This window comes from Telmatherina bonti (genome assembly GCF_933228915.1).
Source record: "Telmatherina bonti genome assembly, chromosome: 3".
Taxonomy (NCBI): Eukaryota; Metazoa; Chordata; class Actinopteri; order Atheriniformes; family Telmatherinidae; genus Telmatherina; species Telmatherina bonti.
The window spans coordinates 5,679,477-5,702,458 of record NC_136621.1 but is presented as its reverse complement, the minus strand read 5'-3'; the positions used below and the strand labels follow the sequence as shown (position 1 = coordinate 5,702,458).

The 22,982-nt window shown below is 49.1% G+C and overlaps 1 protein-coding gene across 1 annotated transcript in view; it reads right to left on the bottom strand.

Moving 5' to 3' along the window:
* The window catches only part of slit1b (slit homolog 1b), a gene marked incomplete at both ends in the record, with an annotated part of 152,810 nt that extends 133,432 nt beyond the window's left edge, over positions 1 to 19,378 (bottom strand). The window contains one exon of the mRNA XM_079265052.1: positions 19,128 to 19,378. Coding sequence (XP_079121178.1) covers positions 19,128 to 19,378 — 251 coding nt within the window. The remainder of the gene's footprint in view (positions 1 to 19,127) is intronic.
* Between the last annotated feature and the right edge of the window lie 3,604 nt (positions 19,379 to 22,982).

Genomic DNA, 22,982 nt, shown 5'->3' with positions numbered 1-22,982 from the left:
CCAGGAAGCTTTGGGAAGTCCGGTTTGCTCCCGCTTCCACAGCTCTTCCCCATCAAGCCTTCCTACACCAGGACTGCAGGACCAGACCTGGCCGGCCTGTCTCACTGTTGCCGTGGTAACTCGAGCTTCCACCAGTGTTTGTTTGGACGTACAGTACCGAGTAGGACGGCCTTGCCACTCTGGAATTCAGCTGACCTTCCAGACTTCCCACCACCTGCCATCACCAGCTCCTCATCTACCTGCTCAGCAACCAGAGCAGCTGCCTCTCCCTACGTTCACGATTTCCACCAAGCACGCCCGGACCCCCCTCTTCTGACGGCTTCCACCCAGAACAAATAAAGTTGGCATGTTTTAAGGTTCTCCCGCCTGCTGTTGACCACCTTACTTCCATTATTCTGATGGCTAGACCTGGTTTTGACAGATATCAGTTTCTGCAATGATACCAATCAGGTCGATTGGATTCCGGATGCAGCTGTATTGATACCCGACAATCCTGCATGGAAACATGATATTCAGTCATCCATTATCTTAACCGCTTAGTCCGATAAAGGGTCATGGGGAAGCGGGAGTCCATCCCAACAGTCTGTGGGCGAAAGGCAGGGTACACCCTGGACAGCTCGCCAGTCCATCGCAGGGCCACACAGAGACACACAACCACTCACGCTCATTCCTACGGGCAGTTTAGAGTAACCAGTTAACCTAACATCATGTCTTTGGACGGTGGGAGGAAGCCGGAGAGAACCCACGCATACACGGGGAGAACATGCCCAAACCCCACCCCAGCTGAGGATCAAACCAGCGACCTTCTTGCTGTGAGGCCACCCTGCTAACCACTATGCCATCATGCAGCCTGAAGACATGGTAAGAAATATGGAAAACTGTAAATAACACAATGGAAGTCCTGTATGTGCTGATGTAGATTGATGAATTGGCAGACCTCCCCTATGCCCGCTTTTTCCATTCGGGTCAGGTAAGTAGCACGTTTTTAAAACCCGCATAGTGAAATGATCGTCTGTAACAGTGATGCTCCGTCTGAAACTTTTTTACATTCCAGATGGTCACACGTTCTTTATTGCAGTATGAATCCACATCCTTCCGGGCGCAGGATTCGGAGAAGTGACTGGATTCTGCAGACTACTGTCAGCGTGTGCAACCCGATAGCATTCGTTCCAACACACATGTAGAAGCCGCTTTAACCCTGTGGCCTCATTGTCTACTTCGACTGACAGCTAAGAAGAAGGGGAGCGAATGATGTCACTCTTCCCATGAGGCTTTGTGGTTGGAGGGTAAAACGAGTCGTGTGTGTGCACCTGCACATGGGAGTGTGTGTGTTGGTGTGGAGTGTTGTGTTCCTGTCCTCCTACGGTAAAGGGTGGAGCCTGACCTCATGCTGTCCTGAGTTGGGACAGAAGGAACAGAGCGTGTTGAGGAAGGTTTGTGTGAACCTGATCTACGAGTGATGCCTCCATAGCTCAGAGTAGCGCAAAACAAACTCCCAACATACAAATTTACTAAGTGTAGACAGAAAGCCGTGTATACACAGTACACATGATATGGGAAGAGAAGAGAAGATAAAAATGAAAATATCTACAGCACATTTTTGTGATTCAGTCCGTTTTTCTGTTTTTTCTGAGAGTATTTTCAGGTATTCTTTGGATCTTTAGCTATACTTTGTATCTACATACATTTCTCATCAAGCATTTCATGATCCTGATGTGTAGCTATATATTTTTTCTGACAAATTGTCCTTACTTATGTGCTATAGATAAATGACCTGTAGGTCAGATAGGATGAATTCGCCGTCCACGGAGGCCGCGTGACAGAAAATGGCAAAAGTTCTGTAGTTTGTCTTTAACCTTCACTGTTCCACAGCATAACAGCCAAATACTGCTCCTCCATGTTTGGTCTGGTCTCTGGTCTGGACTCTGGTCTGGACTCTGGTCTGGTCTCTGGTCTGGACTCTGGTCTGGTCTCTGGTCTGGACTCTGGTCTGGACTCTGGTCTGGTCTCTGGTCTGGTCTCTGGTCTGGTCTCTGGTCTGGACTCGGGTCTGGTCTCTGGTCTGGACTCTGGTCTGGACTCTGGTCTGGACTCTGGTCTGGTCTCGGGTCTGGACTCGGGTCTGGACTCGGGTCTGGACTCGGGTCTGGTCTCTGGTCTGGACTCGGGTCTGGACTCGGGTCTGGACTCGGGTCTGGACTCGGGTCTGGTCTCTGGTCTGGTCTCTGGTCTGGTCTCTGGTCTGGACTCGGATCTGGTCTCTGGTCAGGACTCCGGTCTGGACTCCGGTCTGGACTCCGGTCTAGTCTCTGGTCTGGACTCAGGTCTGGACTCGGGTCTGGTCTCTGGTCTGGACTCGGGTCTGGACTCGGGTCTGGACTCGGATCTGGTCTCTGGTCTGGTCTCTGGTCTGGTCTCTGGTCTGGTCTCGGGTCTGGTCTCGGGTCTGGTCTCGGGTCTGGTCTCTGGTCTGGACTCGGATCTGGTCTCTGGTCAGGACTCCGGTCTGGACTCGGATCTGGACTCGGATCTGGACTCGGATCAGGACACTGGTCTGGACTCGGATCTGGACTCGGATCTGGACTCCGGTCTGGACTCCGGTCTGGACTCCGGTCTGGACTCCGGTCTAGTCTCTGGTCTAGTCTCTGGTCTGGACTCGGATCTGGACTCGGATCTGGACTCCGGTCTGGACTCCGGTCTAGTCTCTGGTCTAGTCTCTGGTCTGGACTCGGATCTGGACTCGGGTCTGGACTCCGGTCTGGACTCCGGTCTGGACTCCGGTCTGGACTCCGATCTGGACTCCGATCTGGACTCCGATCAGGACTTGACGGTAGTCAGCCGGGAGTCTGCTTCGCGGCGTCTGCTGGGGCAGCAGAACCAGAACCAGAACTGAACAAACTGATCTGGTTTTGTTCTCCGGACTGATCTGGATCCTGGAGTCAACGGTCCAGAGAAGAAAGATGTGCATACGGACGAACCACAGTGTTCAGTCAGAGGCTTCTTCAGGTCAACACAGAAAGGTCTTCCCCGTCTGCAGATGTAACTCTACATTCTTCAGGGAAAGTGTTAGAATGTTCTGTCTGAGGTTGTGTGTTCGGAACACGACCCAGGGATTCAGGTCAGTCTGAACGCGAGCTTGGACCGAACACGTCGGGGGGAGCCACCGCTAAATCTTTGACCTACTTCATAGCGGGGGCCGTGATGCTGCGGGGAGGCCCGGGTTTACTGAACTGATGAGAGCAGTCGCTGCACATAACAGAGACTGTTTCAGTCAGCGGTGGACAGACGTCATGTCCCCCATCATTGTGCTTCTGATTTATCGAGTTCGAGCTGTCAACTCTACACTTTTACATCTACAACAGTCAGAGGACCCTTCCCATATCAGGTGGTCATGGAAGGATGTAAGGGCAAGACGGGAGACATTTATTCATTGAGACTACCAGGGGGAAGATGGCGACAGGTGGAGTTTCCATGTGAAGCTTTGACCCAAACACCAACCCGTGATGGAGGGGATGGAGCCAAGCAACGATATCTGGAGTCTTTACTGACAAAACCGCTGATTTACCGATGCAAGGATTTACAAATGCAGAGAACAAGGAGAGATGTGAAAATGAGCACGAGTCCGTAACCGTAAGGAACTAATTACAAAACGAGCAGCAGGTCAGCAAACGAACGCAGGTGCGATGAAGAGGAAGTGACCAGAACAACGAGCAGGAAGTGATAAACCTACAAAATAAAAGACCAGCAACCACTTCAACCACAAACCCAAAGCAAAAACCCATCGATCCTGGTCCATGAAGGCTAAAGTCCTGCAGGTTTTAGATGTCTCCCTGCTGCAACACAACTCTGAGTACACAATCTGCTCTGGTCCACAAGCACCAGGACTGAAGATCCCTGACCCCTCCTGGTTCTTCTGTTCCACCGTTTTACTGGGGACCAAGTCGTGACGCATCTCGTCGCCGAATCAAGAGTGTCGTGTTGAAACAGTCTGATGCAACACGTTGCTTCTGTAAGAGTTACGGACTGAAGCTGGAGGACGTCAGAGACACGCAGAGGGGGCGGAAGTTGCTGATTGGCTGCAGCAGAGGGAGGGAAGATGGATCATGGTGGGGGGTCTGGAATCCCTCCCTGGATGTGTGTGAAATGACTGACAGTTAAACGGCGCCAGCAGAAGGAAGTGCCACGTTTTCACATTAACGTGTGGAGGCTCAGAAAAACGCGGCGCTGATAGCGGGGAAATGCCCACTGGAGGCGTGTCTCTGCGACGAGACGGCGACCGTGGAGATGCAGGTCCCATGAAGCGTGCTTAATTGAGTTTTGTGCAGCATGGCTGGGTCAGGGGTCAGCTAAGCGACAGACTCCCCTCGAGTGGCGACTCTGCCAAACAATAGCTCATTAAAGCAGAACGCGTCTCTCACACACACACACACACACACACACACACACACACAATCTCAGCCTGAGTGGGCAGCAAGGCAGTTGATCTACTCTGCTCGCCACCATTTCATCTGATGGGGAAGGGAAAGCAGCAGGGGGGCAATTTACAGTAAATCACGTGGACGGGCAGACCAGTAACACCTATCAGACACACACACAGAAACACACACAGAAACACACACAGACACACACACAGCTGAAGTCTCTGTGTTGTCAAAAGGACACACTCTTCTCCAGCACAGCTCCTTCATATCAGATAAATTCTACAACAGGCATCCATGTGGAGCTGTTGTGTGCAGATGAGCAGAATAACCTGCTCATCACCTGAACATGTGCAGGATGGAGGATTTCACCTTCAGGAGAATGTTAGAGGAACAAATCTGCACTCTGATCTGGATAGACACATTTCTCTGCTCTGTCACGTTTCACGCAACAACACAGCAAAGTTTGATTCTTAAAAGTCATCTGATCAGGTGTCTGCAAGTCCTGCCCCAACCGGTTAACTTTACTGAAGATATCGGGACGTCATCGGGCCGGGTAGTCTGTTATTTTGCTACTTGGGGACTTTATTCATGTGGTTGGGAGAACTCTGCATCCATAAGTCCCCCGGACTATTCAGGTGTGAATCCTTCTTACTATCAGCTACAAGCTCAAGGTGCCACATGCATGCATCTCTCTGCGAATTAAAAAGTGCTTTTTTCTGAATTTACTACCCCAGTATGATGTAAACTAACTACAAATAATGCAAATTAATGGGTGCGACATATCCAGCGTATACAATGATCAAGCACTAGTAAAAGTGAAGTGCTAGTGGTGCTGGGGTGGTCCAATGGTGCCCAAAGATCAAATTCTGCTCGCGGCTGCAAAAAGGCTCAGGCCAGCCCTGCTGATACATCCTCTTACAAGTGTTTATATCTCAGCTTACATTAATAACCCAAATCTGTTTAAAAACAAATCAGTAAAATATCTTCTTCAACCCTTCCTTCTTTTACTCCTGAAAGCTTGAAAAAAGTTTGTATTTAGATTCTTATTTTCCTTTGTCCTGTTCATTCCCCTCGTTGGTGAAGCAGCACAGAGGATGTCACATTAACAGTAACACACACACACTCCAGCCTAATGACACTTCATTAGCAGCATCTTTCCCTCTGAGGGGCCAAAGGGGACTGCAGATGATTATAAGAGATGGGCAGGGAGAGAAAAGAGCTGAGGGAAAAGCTGAGGTGGCAGTCGCCTGTAATGAAATTGAGAGAGGTGTGTGTAATGTTAGAGAGTGTGTATGTGTGTCTATATTAGAAAAAGAGCAATGGGTGGAAACACGGCAACACAAAAGGAAATACCTTAAAAAGTACATTGCAGGAAGTATCTCACTAAAAAATGATCTTGACGAAAATTATAATTCTACAGAAAATGTGAATAATTAAAACTAGCGTTGGTTAAACTCTTCATTTTTTTCCAGTTTCTAGTCAAGTATGAGTCCATATATTCTACATGTATGTGAGGGTTGACAGGCATGGTGATAAGCACTGCCCTCTTCATGGAGGAGTCAGGCTCCTGCCTCTTTATAAGAACAGGTGAGGGCAATTAGTATCTTTTGTTTGGATTCAGGTGTACGCTGTGGTAAGACTTCTTGGAGTGATAAATTGCAAATTTATCTACTGATTTATCCTGGCTGATGTATGTGTGTAACCCCATGTTGAAAAGGGAAGTAATCCTGGTTATGTTGTGGAGCCATTTGTCAGCCGACTGTTCCGGCAGTCTCCTTTGTTTTAATCAGGGCCTGACAGAGCAATGATGAGGAAGCAGAGCTGGCGGACTCAGGGGTGGACTCTCCTATCTCTGGGGCTGAAGTCGCTGAGGTGGTCAAAAAGCTCCTTGGCGGCAAGGCCCCGGGGGTGGATGAGATCTGCCCAGAGTTCCTTAAGGTTCTGGATGCTGTGGGGCTGTCCTGGCTGACACGCCTCTGCAGCATTGCGTGGACATCGGGGGCAGTACCGCTGGATTGGCAGACTGGGGTGGTGGTCCCCCTTTTTAAGAAGGGGGACCGGAGGGTGTGTTCCAATTACAGGGGAATCACACTCCTCAGCCTCCCTGGTAAGGTCTATTCAGGGGTCCTGGAGAGGAGGGTCCGCCGGATAGTCGAATCCCGGATTGAGGAGGAGCAGTGTGGTTTTCGTCCTGGTCGCGGAACAGTGGACCAGCTCTATACCCTCTTTGGGGTCCTGGGGGGGTCCTGGGAGTTTGCCCAACCAGTCTACATGTGCTTTGTGGACCTGGAGAAGGCATTCGACCGTGTCCCCCGGGGGCTCCTGTGGGGGGTACTCCGGGGGTATGGGGTACTGGACCCCCTTGTACGAGCTGTCCGGTCCCTGTACGACAGGTGTCAGAGCTTGGTCCGCATTGCCGGCAGTAGGATTCATTTTTATTGAGGATTGGACTTCGCCAAGGCTGCCTTTTATCCCCGATTCTGTTCATAACTTATATGGACAGAATTTCTAGGTGCAGCCGAGGTGTTGAGGGGATCCGACTTGGTGGGCTCAGGATTGGGTCTCTGCTTTTTGCAGATGACGTGGTCCTGTTGGCTTCATCTGGTCGTGATCTCCAGCTCTCACTTGAGCGATTCGCGGCCGAGTGTGAAGTGGCTGGGATGAGAATCAGCACCTCCAAATCTGAGACCATGGTCCTCAGCCGGAATAGGGTGGATTGCCCTCTCCGGGTCGGGAGTCAGGTCCTGCCTCAAGTGGAGGAGTTTAAATATCTCGTTAAATATCTTGTTCACGAGTGAGGGAAGGATGGAGCGCGAGATCGACAGACGAATCGGTGCGGCGTCTGCAGTAATGCGGGCTCTGCGCCGGTCTTCTCATGGTGATGAGGTGAAACGGGAGATTCTTATGGTGATGAGGTGGAAAGGGAGATTCTCATGGTGATGTGGTGGAACGGGAGATTCTCATGGTGATGTGGTGGAACGGGAGATTCTCATCATGATGAGGTGGAACGGGAGATTCTCATCATGATGAGGTGGAACGGGAGATTCTCATGGTGATGTGGTGGAACGGGAGATTCTCATCATGATGAGGTGGAACGGGAGATTCTCATCATGATGAGGTGGAACGGGAGATTCTCATGGTGGTGAGGTGAAACGGGAGATTCTCATCATGATGAGGTGGAACGGGAGATTCTCATGGTGGTGAGGTGGAACGGGAGATTCTCATCATGATGAGGTGGAACGGGAGATTCTCATCATGATGAGGTGGAACGGGAGATTCTCATCATGATGTGGTGGAACGGGAGATTCTCATCATGATGAGGTGGAACGGGAGATTCTCATCATGATGAGGTGGAACGGGAGATTCTCATCATGATGAGGTGGAACGGGAGATTCTCATCATGATGAGGTGGAACGGGAGATTCTCATCATGATGAGGTGGAACGGGAGATTCTCATCATGATGAGGTGGAACGGGAGATTCTCATCATGATGAGGTGGAACGGGAGATTCTCATGGTGATGTGGTGGAACGGGAGATTCTCATCATGATGAGGTGGAACGGGAGATTCTCATCATGATGAGGTGGAACGGGAGATTCTCATCATGATGTGGTGGAACGGGAGATTCTCATCATGATGAGGTGGAACGGGAGATTCTCATCATGATGAGGTGGAACGGGAGATTCTCATCATGATGAGGTGGAACGGGAGATTCTCATGGTGATGTGGTGGAACGGGAGATTCTCATGGTGATGTGGTGGAACGGGAGATTCTCATCATGATGAGGTGGAACGGGAGATTCTCATGGTGATGTGGTGGAACGGGAGATTCTCATCATGATGAGGTGGAACGGGAGATTCTCATCATGATGAGGTGGAACGGGAGATTCTCATCATGATGAGGTGGAACGGGAGATTCTCATGGTGGTGAGGTGGAACGGGAGATTCTCATCATGATGAGGTGGAACGGGAGATTCTCATCATGATGTGGTGGAACGGGAGATTCTCATCATGATGAGATGGAACGGGAGATTCTCATCATGATGAGGTGGAACGGGAGATTCTCATCATGATGAGGTGGAACGGGAGATTCTCATCATGATGAGGTGGAACGGGAGATTCTCATCATGATGAGGTGGAACGGGAGATTCTCATCATGATGAGGTGGAACGGGAGATTCTCATCATGATGTGGTGGAACGGGAGATTCTCATCATGATGAGGTGGAACGGGAGATTCTCATCATGATGAGGTGGAACGGGAGATTCTCATGGTGATGAGGTGGAACGGGAGATTCTCATCATGATGTGGTGGAACGGGAGATTCTCATCATGATGAGGTGGAACGGGAGATTCTCATCATGATGAGGTGGAACGGGAGATTCTCATCATGATGAGGTGGAACGGGAGATTCTCATCATGATGAGGTGGAACGGGAGATTCTCATCATGATGAGGTGGAACGGGAGATTCTCATCATGAGGTGGATGAGGTGCAAGGACTCTGTTCCATTTCTGGTTTAGTTTCTCCAGTTGCCTCTTCACCTGACTGCAGGAGACGGACAGGCTAGAGGTGCCTCCTAGTCTCATCCTTAAAAGTTTTTGATCTTTTTAATCTTCCACCACATTTGTTACGTTTCTTCGCCGACGCTTGTTTTTCAGATTGTTCCTGAATGCCTCCTCTTTGTCACTTTGCTTCGTTTTCACTGGTTCTGAACATGCCTCAGTTTCCCATGATCTCCTTCTCATAAGGATTTGCACAGACAGGAAAATAGTAAAAGTAAAAGAAAGTTCCTTCATGAATTACCACCATACAGGAATATCTTTATCGCACTATGATACAATTCTCGCGAGCGAAACTGTTTTATTTTACTTTACTTTGAACACAATAAGTGTAAAAATGAGTTTCTCTTAAATAATTCTAAGCATATTTATTCTCTTCCTCTTTTTTGTTGCACTTTCTTGTTTTCTCAAATAACGAGACTCAACAGACCCAAAGGGCATCCATTTTTCAGCATTGCCATGGCGATCCAGTAGGAAAGGGTGTTTAGTTCGACTGGTGTAGTCACCTTGATAAATGACCCTGTTATTGCTGACTGTCTCCCAGGGACTTCTGCACACACAGTGTGGATAGCAGCACACACACACACACACACACACACAGATCACTTTACATGCTAATTGGGCGACAAGACCTTTACCAAACAGCTGCTTAATGAGTCACTCCTCTGTGCTGCAGGGTCTGCCTGAGTCCACAGGACGGTGTGGGGACAGACTGAACAACACAAGGGTCAAAAGGTCACTCCGACTGTGTTTACATGTTCCTGGGACAGCTTACTGCAGGACAGCTCCAATAATTAAAAACAGAGCATGTGTTTTGGGTATGATGCGTAACAGATGGACAGACTGCCCGTCTGCATCAGACTCTCCTATTGGCCAAGTAGACTTGGGTCCGACATTATCTCGTTATGGTTTCCTGGTTCTGGTATCAGGAAAGTTATCTATATCTGTTCCTTTGCAATGCAACAGATGAGAGGAAATTCCAAGATTCAAGATCTTTGTCATTGTGCAAGTGTAATGAAATTATGAGGAGTTTCTTGAAATGAGCAAGAAGCAGATACATATAACAGGTAAACATATAAAAATATATGTACATAATGATAATAATAATAAAAATTATAACAGTTTTTATTGCATTACTTTTGTTAAGATCCCCATTAGCGACTGAACCACCAGCTGCTTTTCTTCCTGGGTCTCCGCTGTATTACAAGTTAAAGTATTTGCATGTTTTTTTTCTCCGTTCGCGTATCCTCCCGACAGCCTTTAAACTGCCACAGGAGGGAGGAAAATTCATGTCTTTCCCAAAGATAAGAAAATCTGGCTACCAAAAAAGAAGAGAAAGAAAAAACATAAGTGAGAAGCTGCCTTCTGATTTCTTAGATGCGAGAGGTGAGCAGCACACCTGGACCAACAGTCTGAGGCGACGCCAGCAGTCGGGAAACAAGCTGATTAATGAACTACTATCCAAAGCTACTGGATGTGTTTAGTTCCACTGGGTAGCCTGGGAGCTCAGGATCGTACCACTGCCATCAGTTTATCACGTTAATTACAATGAATTACAGACATGAACGAGTTAAAACAATAACGCATTTAATCGCAGAACCTTTTATCAGAGCACAATTTCCTGGTACACCGATTACACTGATGCACACACGACTTCCGCTGCTAACTTAGCCACATTGGAGCTATCTTTAAAAATGTTTCAAACCTTTCATTGAGTTTATTAAAAGACAAAATGAGCATCAACAATTCTCCCGTCTTTTTTCTGGTGGAAGTCGGAGAGGTGTCGATTGTCGGGGGAATACGCAATTCTTTCCGTGTTGGAAAGGAGGTTATTTTCGCTGCTGTGTGTTTATTCTTTGCAGGGCCGAAGGGTTTCTTTCCTCATATCAGTGTTTTTTTACCAATACAAAAATACAGGAAAAATACGTGACAATAAAAATACAGGAAGACGTCGGGAACCTGGGAAAAATACGGTAGTTTCCCGCCAAAACGGGATACTTGACAGCGACTGTTAGCAGCAGCTGAGAAGATGCTTTTTTTGTGAAAAAAAACTTTGGCTTAAAAAAATTAAAAAAAAAAAAAAAACTAAAAAAAAAAAAAAAAACACTGTCCTAGAGAACAACAGAGGCTCAACATCATCATCATCATCATCATCATCATCATCATCATCATCAGAGTGTATGTAAATCAGGTTCATTTAGAAATTTTACATCTGTAAAATTCACATCCCAGCTTTCACACATCATTAAAGCTGGCGGACGGAGGTGTTTGGTTAAAACCCACCGGCTCCGGCGGGCTTCAAGGCCTTCAGGCTACAGATATCATCCCGACAGTCAGCAGCAGAGCAGCATCCTGGTTAGACCGCAGTGAAACACGAGACCTGAGTTAAACTTTAATAAGACCTTCTAATAAAAACTGCAGGCGAGTGAGACCTGAACTGTTGATTAATTTATCCACATGGATAAGAACTGGACCGGTTGTTGACGTGAAACTCCAGTATGACATACTGGTTCCCATCTCGTCCTGGATGTAACTGACGTCCTGCTGAGTCAGTCGGTATCATCAGCTGGTCTCTGTCAGACATTTATGTTAATTTTACCGGTCCATGATGAGGAGTTGGGTGCTCCTGACCTTTCACATGAAGTCATGTGCTCTTCCTGTGTTTGAAACAATACGACCTGTCTTTCTGGTGCGTGCGTGCGTGCGTGCGTGCGTGTTAATGTGAGCTCTTGGCCATGCTCTTTCAGACGATGAGAAAGGGCTTCGAGAATTACTAAACAAGATTTACATTAAAATCTACACCCGATGTCCAGCTTTAAGTTCCAGGTTGGACCCCAGGTTCTCTCAGGAACTGCCCTAATTCTTGGTGTGATGCATAACAAGGAGGAAACATTCCACACAAAGTGGTGCATCATCCTGCTGGAAGTTTCCATCAGAAGATGCTACACTGTGCTCAGAAAGGGATGGACATGGTCAGCAGCAGGACTCAGGGAGGCTGTGGAGGTTAAACCAGGTCATGTTGGTACTAAGGGGACCAAAGTGGGACCAGAAAACTTCCCCCCACCGTTCCAGCAGCAGCAGCGTTGATCCTGACGGCAGGATGGATCCATGTTGTCATGATGTTTCCAGCAGATTCTGATCCTACCATGTGAATGTGGAGCTGAACTGGAGACTCATCAGACCAGCAAGGTTTCTCCATCTTCTATTGTCCAGTTCTGGTGAGTCTGTGTGAATTGTAGCCTCAGTTACCTGTTCTTACTGACAGGAGGGAACCCGCTGTGGTCTTCTGCTGCTGGAGACCATCTGCTTCCAGGCTGGACGTGTTCAGATGATGTTCTGCAGGATGGAACCAGTGCTGACTGGACTTCCAGTTTCATTTCTATCATATGGATAGATGAATGGATGAATGGATAGATGAATGATGGATGGACGAATGGTGGATGGATTGATGGATGAATGGATGGATGGATGGATGAATGATGGATGGATGATGGATGGATGAATGATGGATGGATGAATGGATGGATGGATGGATTGATGGATGAATGGATGGATGAATGATGGATGGATGAATGAATGTACAGATAGATGATAGATAGATGGATGCATGGACGGATGGACGGATGGACAGATAAATGATGGATGGATGGATTGATGGATGAATGGATGGATGGATGGATGGATGATGGATGGATGAATGATGGATGGATAAATGGATGGATGGATGGATTGATGGATGAATGGATGGATGGATGAATGATGGATGGATGATGGATGGATGAATGATGGATGGATGAATGAATGTACAGACAGATGATAGATAGATGGATGCATGGACGGATGGACGGATGGATGGATGGACAGATAAATGATGGATGGATGGATTGATGGATGAATGGATGGATGGATGGATGGATGGATGGATGAATGATGGATGGATAAATGGATGGATGGATGGATTGATGGATGAATGGATGGATGGATGGATGAATGATGGATGAATGATGGATGGATGAATGGATTGATGGATGAATGGATGGATGAATGATGGATGAATGATGGATGGATGAATGAATGTACAGATAGATGATAGATAGATGGATGCATGGACGGATGGACGGATGGATGGATGGACAGATAAATGATGGATGGATGGATGGATGGATGAATGGATGGATGGATGATGGATGGATGAATGATGGATGGATAAATGGATGGATGGATGGATTGATGGATGAATGGATGGATGGATGGATGAATGATGGATGGATGAATGGATGGATGGATGGATTGATGGATGAATGGATGGATGGATGGATGAATGATGGATGGATGAATGAATGTACAGATAGATGATAGATAGATGGATGCATGGACGGATGGACGGATGGATGGATGGACAGATAAATGATGGATGGATGGATGTTTCTTTGGTATTTTGAGCAGTTTTTCAGGGTTTAAGTCAGATTTCAGGACTTTTTGTCAAACAGGCAGAATTTATTGATTTTAAACCAAATCTGTTTTTCGTCCAGTCAAACTCTCGCCCTACAGGTCAACGTCAGCAGAGATCTGGGAACCTTAGTTTTTAGTCAAAAAACACAAATGAGTGCAACAGATGTGGATTCAGATGCTTTTGGGTTGATTTGAACTTTTCCAAAATAATAGAGTTAATTAAACTGAGCCCCAGATCATTTTTCTTTAACCGGATTCCTGCGGTTTACTGTCACTCTGCAGAGCAAGATATCCTGCTTCATCTAGAAGAGCTGCTCTGTCAGCTCAGAGCCGTTTCCAGACCGTTTCTCATGGACCAGGAGCCCGAGCCGCCAGCCCTGATCACAAATCTGTATGCCATAACGTAGAAAACATCCTCCACGCTACAGTAAGCCAAAAAGGAGGAAGGATAACGTATCTCTGCCTGCACCTCTGACAATCATCAATTATTCATAACCTGCACTCTAAAACCTGAAATAAACACATACACTCAGCATGTTCGAGTACATACATGTGCACCCCATGTGGAGGAGCCAACACACAGAACATAAAGAAGGACTGATGGAGACAGTTTGCAGACATCAAACGTCCTGTTTGAGAGCAGGCGCAGCAGCTTCCCATCAGTACAACCAGACAGTGTCCATTCTCAGACATGGTGATGAAGTCCAGCATCCAAGCGTCACACCACGTGAGAAATTCAGAAAACTTTGTGTGGCTGAAAGGCAGCAGCTGAACCAGAAACAGCTGAGGGAGGTCAGACATAAAACAGCACGTCTTTGTTTCACTGTGGAACACACAAACAACATGTGTGATACTTCCAACACTAAAGCCGCAACGTCACAGTGAGAAAAACTAGCTTTAAATTACAGCTGAAGTTTTATTTGGCAGGAAAATCCTGATGGTACGTGTGTACACATCATAAAACCAGGAACCGCCACAAGTCTTCTCCTCGTAGGAAAGATGATGTGTGGGATGTGTTTCAGGTTTAGTTTTTTTTACTTTCTTTTACTTTTTGTGGCACCTTCACAACTGCATGAGCTGTTTGTATAATTCTGGTCTGAAAAGAAATCAGATGTGTGAATATTTCAGCAGGTAAAATGTGAAGCTGAGCAGGTTTCCAGGTGTTTAATAGAGGTGTTCCCAGCTAAATATCTCAGGATGATGATGATGATGATGATGGACACCTCTATTAATGGTCAGGTCAATCCAGGTTTAGACCCACATTCTCCTTAGAAAAACCAGGAGGGTCCAGAAAGACGTGAAGACCAACATAGTTTATGATAAGAGAGAACACTTCACGATGAAAACCCCTCATCTCCATGGAAACCAGCAGGACCTTCATCGCCATGGAAACCAGCAGGACCTTCATGATCCATGTCAAATAAAGGCAGAGTCCCAGGAGACACAAGTAGTTTTTTACAGCTGGAGTGAAACTTTTCACCACTAAACGGCAACAGCAGGACATAATGTGTGATTGTTTCTGTCCCACAGTGACGAGACAGACAACTCGTTTCCGTCCCACAGTGACGAGACAGACGACTCGTTTCCGTCCCACAGTGACGAGACAGACGACTCGTTTCCGTCCCACAGTGACGAGACAGACGACTCGTTTCCGTCCCACAGTGACGAGACAGACGACTCGTTTCCGTCCCACAGTGTCGAGACAGACGACTCGTTTCCGTCCCACAGTGACAAGACAGACGACTCGTTTCCGTCCCACAGTGACGAGACAGACGACTCGTTTCCGTCCCACAGTGACGAGACAGACGACTCGTTTCCGTCCCACAGTGTCGAGACAGACGACTCGTTTCCGTCCCACAGTGACGAGACAGACGACTCGTTTCCGTCCCACAGTGACGAGACAGACGACTCGTTTCCGTCCCACAGTGACGAGACAGACGACTCGTTTCCGTCCCACAGTGACGAGACAGAAGACTCGTTTCCGTCCCACAGTGTCGAGACAGACGACTCGTTTCCGTCCCACAGTGTCGAGACAGACGACTCGTTTCCGTCCCACAGTGACGAGACAGACGACTCGTTTCCGTCCCACAGTGACGAGACAGACGACTCGTTTCCGTCCCACAGTGTCGAGACAGACGACTCGTTTCCGTCCCACAGTGTCGAGACAGACGACTCGTTTCCGTCCCACAGTGACGAGACAGACGACTCGTTTCCGTCCCACAGTGACGAGACAGACGACTCGTTTCCGTCCCACAGTGTCGAGACAGACGACTCGTTTCCGTCCCACAGTGTCGAGACAGACGACTCGTTTCCGTCCCACAGTGACGAGACAGACGACTCGTTTCCGTCCCACAGTGACGAGACAGACGACTCGTTTCCGTCCCACAGTGTCGAGACAGACGACTCGTTTCCGTCCCACAGTGACGAGACAGACGACTCGTTTCCGTCCCACAGTGACGAGACAGACGACTCGTTTCCGTCCCACAGTGACGAGACAGACGACTCGTTTCCGTCCCACAGTGACGAGACAGACGACTCGTTTCCGTCCCACAGTGTCGAGACAGACGACTCGTTTCCGTCCCACAGTGACGAGACAGACGACTCGTTTCCGTCCCACAGTGACGAGACAGACGACTCGTTTCCGTCCCACAGTGACGAGACAGACGACTCGCTTCCGTCCCACAGTGACGAGACAGACGACTCGTTTCCGTCCCACAGTGACGAGACAGACGACTCGCTTCCGTCCCACAGTGACGAGACAGACGACTCGCTTCCGTCCCACAGTGACGAGACAGACGACTCGCTTCCGTCCCACAGTGACGAGACAGACGACTCGCTTCCGTCCCACAGTGACGAGACAGACGACTCCCTTCCGTCCCACAGTGACGAGACAGACGACTCGTTTCCGTCCCACAGTGTCGAGACAGACGACTCGCTTCCGTCCCACAGTGTCGAGACAGACGACTCGTTTCCGTCCCACAGTGTCGAGACAGACTACTCGTTTCCGTCCCACAGTGTCGAGACAGACGACTCGCTTCCGTCCCACAGTGACGAGACAGACGACTCGCTTCCGTCCCACAGTGACGAGACAGACGACTCGCTTCCGTCCCACAGTGACGAGACAGACGACTCGCTTCCGTCCCACAGTGACGAGACAGACGACTCGTTTCCGTCCCACAGTGTCGAGACAGACGACTCGTTTCCGTCCCACAGTGTCGAGACAGACGACTCGTTTCCGTCCCACAGTGACGAGACAGACGACTCGTTTCCGTCCCACAGTGACGAGACAGACTACTCGTTTCCGTCCCACAGTGTCGAGACAGACGACTCGTTTCCGTCCCACAGTGTCGAGACAGACGACTCGTTTCCGTCCCACAGTGTCGAGACAGACGACTCGTTTACGTCCCACAGTGTCGAGACAGACGACTCGTTTCCGTCCCACAGTGTCGAGACAGACGACTCGTTTCCGTCCCACAGTGACGAGACAGACGACTCGTTTCCGTCCCACAGTGTCGAGACAGACGACTCGTTTCCGTCCCACAGTGTCGAGACAGACGACTCGTTTCCGTCCCACAGTGACGAGACAGACGACTCGTTTCCGTCCCACAGTGTCGAGACAGACGACTCGTTTCCGTCCCACAGTGTCGAGACAGACGACTCGTTTCCGTCCCACAGTGACGAGACAGACGACTCGTTTCCGTCCCACAGTGACGAGACAGACGACTCGTTTCCGTCCCACAGTGTCGAGACAGACGACTCGTTTCCGTCCCACAGTGACGAGACAGACGACTCGTTTCCGTCCCACAGTGACGAGACAGACGACTCGCTTCCGTCCCACAGTGACGAGACAGACGACTCGCTTCCGTCCCACAGTGACGAGACAGACGACTCCCTTCCGTCCCACAGTGACGAGACAGACGACTCCCTTCCGTCCCACAGTGACGAGACAGACGACTCGTTTCCGTCCCACAGTGTCGAGACAGACGACTCGCTTCCGTCCCACAGTGTCGAGACAGACGACTCGTTTCCGTCCCACAGTGTCGAGACAGACTACTCGTTTCCGTCCCACAGTGTCGAGACAGACGACTCGCTTCCGTCCCACAGTGACGAGACAGACGACTCGCTTCCGTCCCACAGTGACGAGACAGACGACTCGCTTCCGTCCCACAGTGACGAGACAGACGACTCGCTTCCGTCCCACAGTGACGAGACAGACGACTCGTTTCCGTCCCACAGTGTCGAGACAGACGACTCGTTTCCGTCCCACAGTGTCGAGACAGACGACTCGTTTCCGTCCCACAGTGACGAGACAGACGACTCGTTTCCGTCCCACAGTGACGAGACAGACGACTCGTTTCCGTCCCACAGTGTCGAGACAGACGACTCGTTTCCGTCCCACAGTGTCGAGACAGACGACTCGTTTCCGTCCCACAGTGTCGAGACAGACGACTCGTTTACGTCCCACAGTGTCGAGACAGACGACTCGTTTCCGTCCCACAGTGTCGAGACAGACGACTCGTTTCCGTCCCACAGTGACGAGACAGACGACTCGTTTCCGTCCCACAGTGTCGAGACAGACGACTCGTTTCCGTCCCACAGTGTCGAGACAGACGACTCGTTTCCGTCCCACAGTGACGAGACAGACGACTCGTTTCCGTCCCACAGTGACGAGACAGACGACTCGTTTCCGTCCCACAGTGACGAGACAGACGACTCGTTTCCGTCCCACAGTGTCGAGACAGACGACTCGTTTCCGTCCCACAGTGACGAGACAGACGACTCGTTTCCGTCCCACAGTGACGAGACAGACGACTCGTTTCCGTCCCACAGTGACGAGACAGACGACTCGTTTCCGTCCCACAGTGACGAGACAGACGACTCGTTTCCGTCCCACAGTGACGAGACAGACGACTCGTTTCCGTCCCACAGTGTCGAGACAGACGACTCGTTTCCGTCCCACAGTGTCGAGACAGACGACTCGTTTCCGTCCCACAGTGACGAGACAGACGACTCGTTTCCGTCCCACAGTGACGAGACAGACGACTCTTTTCCGTCCCACAGTGTCGAGACAGACGACTCGTTTCCGTCCCACAGTGTCGAGACAGACGACTCGTTTCCGTCCCACAGTGACGAGACAGACGACTCGTTTCCGTCCCACAGTGTCGAGACAGACGACTCGTTTCCGTCCCACAGTGTCGAGACAGACGTCTCTGCAACCAGTGGAGTCTCTGCTTTCATGTGGAACCTTGTTAGTGTGGAGAAATGACCAGAAGCTCTAAGTGGACACTGATGTTCTCATGTTCCCTGTTTGGGGTTTGAAGTGTGTTTGCATAGACCTAAAGGTGTCCCCAGCTCTGGGGGTCCGGTCAAGGTCAGGTTAAGAAGAAGAGACCAGTTTTCTGAAAATATAAACTTAAAAAAAAAGAGAGAAATGAGACGGGTGAACACGAAGAGAAACGAGTCCAGCGCACCGCTGGCCTGACCTGAACACGGTTATCCAGCATGTAAGACCTGCTCACAGGGTCCGCGATGAGGCAACTCCGTCCTCCGTCTGACCCGCAGGCATCTCACACCAACAGGAATGTGTGTTTTCATGTGCGAAGGCTGGCGGACACACTGGACCACCTCATCAAACCAGATTAGCTGAAGATTCCCCTCATTGCCACAGAAACACAAGCAAAGGATGTGAGTACTTACAGCCTCTCCGTCCCTCTGGGGAGGTTTTTGGGAACGGAGTGGAGACCCAGACCGTGGCAGTCCACTGTATTCCCCAGGCAGCTGCAGGGACTGGGACACGCGTCTGCAGCTCCTCGCCCCGCCAGGACCACCAGAACACCCCATGCCAGCAGGGTCCTCATCCCAGAGCGTGAAGTCTGACCCCAGGCTGCTGCTGCCGTCACCCGGCAGCCTCCTGACCCGGATCCATCCCTTCCCGTCCCGGCAGGCATCCTGCTCTCCTGCAGATACCGGCTTCCTTCTGCCTGCAGGGGACCGAACACTTCCACCTTCCTTCAGAAGTGGACGGGAGCGACCAGGAAGGCTTTCCGGCTGCAGAGTCAGCGAAGCTCTGCCACTGGATCGCAGAGAGGGCAAAGTGTCTCCTCTTCCTCAGAGCTCCTGCACTTCTCTTCTCCTCTGCAGCGTACAGTGTGCCGCCTCTCCCTCCACTTTTCATTGAGTCATTGTGCAGTGAGCCACTAGAAGAAAGAGGCGGGGGGGTCCCTCGCTGCCTCTATCTCACACACACACACACACACACACACACACACACAGTAATCATCCATCAAAGCTTTTACAAATAACAGCACCGAGACTCCTCCCACGCTGAACCCCCCTCCACCCCAACACCCCCCCCACAGCAGCACCCAGGCTGAACTCACATCTATTCAGAGGCAGCAGGAGCGCCACCTCCAGTGACAGCAGCCTCTCTCTCTCTCTCGCCCACATGCACTCACCTCCCTCAGGGAAGAAAGGAGCCCAGGACTCCACGGACACGATGAGGAGGGAGGGAGGGAGGAGGGAGGGGGGCAAGTCGTGATCACCCTGAAGCATCCAGCCGGGAAACCCGAGAAGAAGAAAGTGTTTGTGAGGAGAAGAAGTTCTGATGTGATTCAGATCTTTCTTATTGTCACGACTCTGCAGAACTTTGCCCTGGGGGGGCGAGGGGGGGTCCTGAAACACCACAAGCCGCCACAGAGCTTACTCACGAGTCTATTATGAATTCAACAGCGAGGCTTTGAAATTCAAATGCAGCCTGGCTGGGATTCTTCTTTTCCTCCAAATCTCCACAGAAAGCTCCTGTCATCGCCACGTTTCCAGGGAGGGCGCCGAGCCGGAGCTGCCAGAGATGCTGCCGTGCTTTTACCTGACCAGCCTCAACACCTCCCACAAACACGCCGGCTGGGCAGGAACCAGCTGCAGAAACGGCCGAGCTGCAGGAACCAGCTGCAGGAACCAGCTGCAGGAACGGCCGAGCTGCAGGAACCAGCTGCAGGAACGGCCGAGCTGCAGGAACCAGCTGCAGGAACCAGCTGCAGGAACGGCCGAGCTGCAGGAACCAGCTGCAGGAACCAGCTGCAGGAACGGCCGAGCTGCAGGAACCAGCTGCAGGAACCAGCTGCAGGAACGGCCGAGCTGCAGGAACCAGCTGCAGGAACCAGCTGCAGGAACGGCCGAGCTGCAGGAACCAGCTGCAGGAACCAGCTGCAGGAACCAGCTGCAGGAACGGCCGAGCTGCAGGAACCAGCTGCAGGAACCAGCTGCAGGAACGGCCGAGCTGCAGGAACCAGCTGCAGGAACGGCCGAGCTGCAGGAACCAGCTGCAGGAACCAGCTGCAGGAACGGCCGAGCTGCAGGAACCAGCTGCAGGAACGCCATCACATCGGGCCTCCGGATGAAAACTGATTCCTCTTCACAGAAACAAACGCTTCCCTGTCTGTGATCTCTGTTTGGTCTGCAGCCGTCTGTTTCTGTCGAAAAGAATTCCTTGAAATTCTCTTTATCAGCTTTGAAGCTGAATTTTATGTTGTGTGTTTCTTTCAGGCTGAAGTTTAAAAGACAGAAATCAGCTTTTTATCTGCTGAAAATCCACACAAACCAACTGATTCCTGGATTTATCACTACATTAAATCTCTGCAGCTGATGTCTCCATCATGTGTCTGCAGCTGGATGGGGGGGTCGTGTAGGTTCACATCCACCACCTTATGAGGGATCATTTTGTCCCCGGAGAGACAGAGACATGTCCAGAAGTGATGGACCCTCTTGGCACTGAGCGACTCCTGTTTCCACAAACTGCATCACACGGAGGTACGAGACGTTGACATCTGCAGGACCCGGTTATTGTGGGGCTAAAATGGCTTTTTGAGGCGGTGGGGGGGTTTCTGGGAGAACAGAACTGATGTTTTGGTCTCAAACGTTTTCCAAGCAACAACCAGCAGAGGATGGAAGACCAGAAAACTTCCTCATGAAACTGGAGAGGCTGAGAAGTAGTGAGGTTATAGATGACGTCACATTCAGGAAACGAAGCAGGAAACCCATCAGGACTTGTTTTTATCCAGAACGACACATTTTTCACTTTTAAACATTAAAATGATGCAAAACAGCAGCGAATCAGACGATCTCCTCGGTAAATCTGGCCTTTCGTACCTTCTGCGGTGCGTTCACCTTCCCTCCAGTCCATCTACGGCTCCCTGAGGATCACCAGAGACAAGAAGACGCTTCCAACTGGGAAACCTGGGAGAAGATGCTGGAACCAGTCTGCCACATGTGCATTTCCACACACATGTGGAAATCCACACACATGTGGAAATGCACATGTGTGTACATTTAAAATAACTTCTAGATCTTTAAAAGATCATGAGACTCGAAGCTTCGGGATACCTGGGAATAAATTCTGGGGAATTTCAATCTGAAAGCTGGATGAACATGTTAACAAGCAAATATTCACGTTTGAAAGATCAAAAATAAATATAATAAAAATCAAACATATTAATATAAATAAATATCAAAAGAAATCTAAAATGTTTGAGTTTTTATACTTTCAGTTCATCAGTAAAAGTTAATGAAACAACACAAACAGGTCAAATATATTAATGTTTAGAATGTTTTTTTATGTTGACCATATATAATAAAAAATAAACAAATTCTATCATCTTTTATTACATTTTTGATGAGGATTTAATTTATAAAACTTTTCAGGTTGTTTGTTTTCTAAATTAATTGCTGATTAAAAGTAAACATCAGGATATTCTACTCGTATTTCTTTGTAGTGAAACGAAACAAAAGAAACTGAATTTAACTGAATAAAACCTGAATGTTTCATTAGAACTGCAGTCTGGCGGCGCCACCTTGTGGACAGAACGGCTCCAAGCTGAGCTGCGGGTCAATGAAATGACAACATACTTTATTAATCCACCAAAGGATCATTTTCATGTTTGTGCCTTTATAGATAATTAATATTTAATGACGAATGAGCAGAAGGGCATCTGCTGGAAAGAACTTCCTGTATTTTACAGAGGACATGAAGAAGCCTCTGACTGAACTCAGTGTGGTGCAGAAACACATTAAATACAGAAACTTCACACACTGATCAGATATGGAAAGTTTTTATCCAAAGCAGAGTTTGCGGAGGAATCCAACATACAGGGTTAGCTTATTTTACAGGAAGTCACAAAAAAATAAAAAAAAACAGTAACCAGTTTAAACCAGTGACTACAGTTTAAACCAGTAACCACAGTTTAAAGCAGTAACCACAGTCTAAACCAGTAACCACAGTTTAAACCAGTGACAACAGTTTAAACCAGTAACCACAGTTTAAAGCAGTAACCACAGTCTAAACCAGTAACCACAGTTTAAACCAGTGACAACAGTTTAAACCAGTAACCACAGTTTAAAGCAGTAACCACAGTCTAAACCAGTAACCACAGTTTAAACCAGTGACAACAGTTTAAACCAGTAACAACAGTTTAAACCAGTAACCACAGTTTAAACCAGTTACCACAGTTTAAACCAGTAACCACAGTTTAAACCAGTAACCACAGTTTAAAGCAGTAA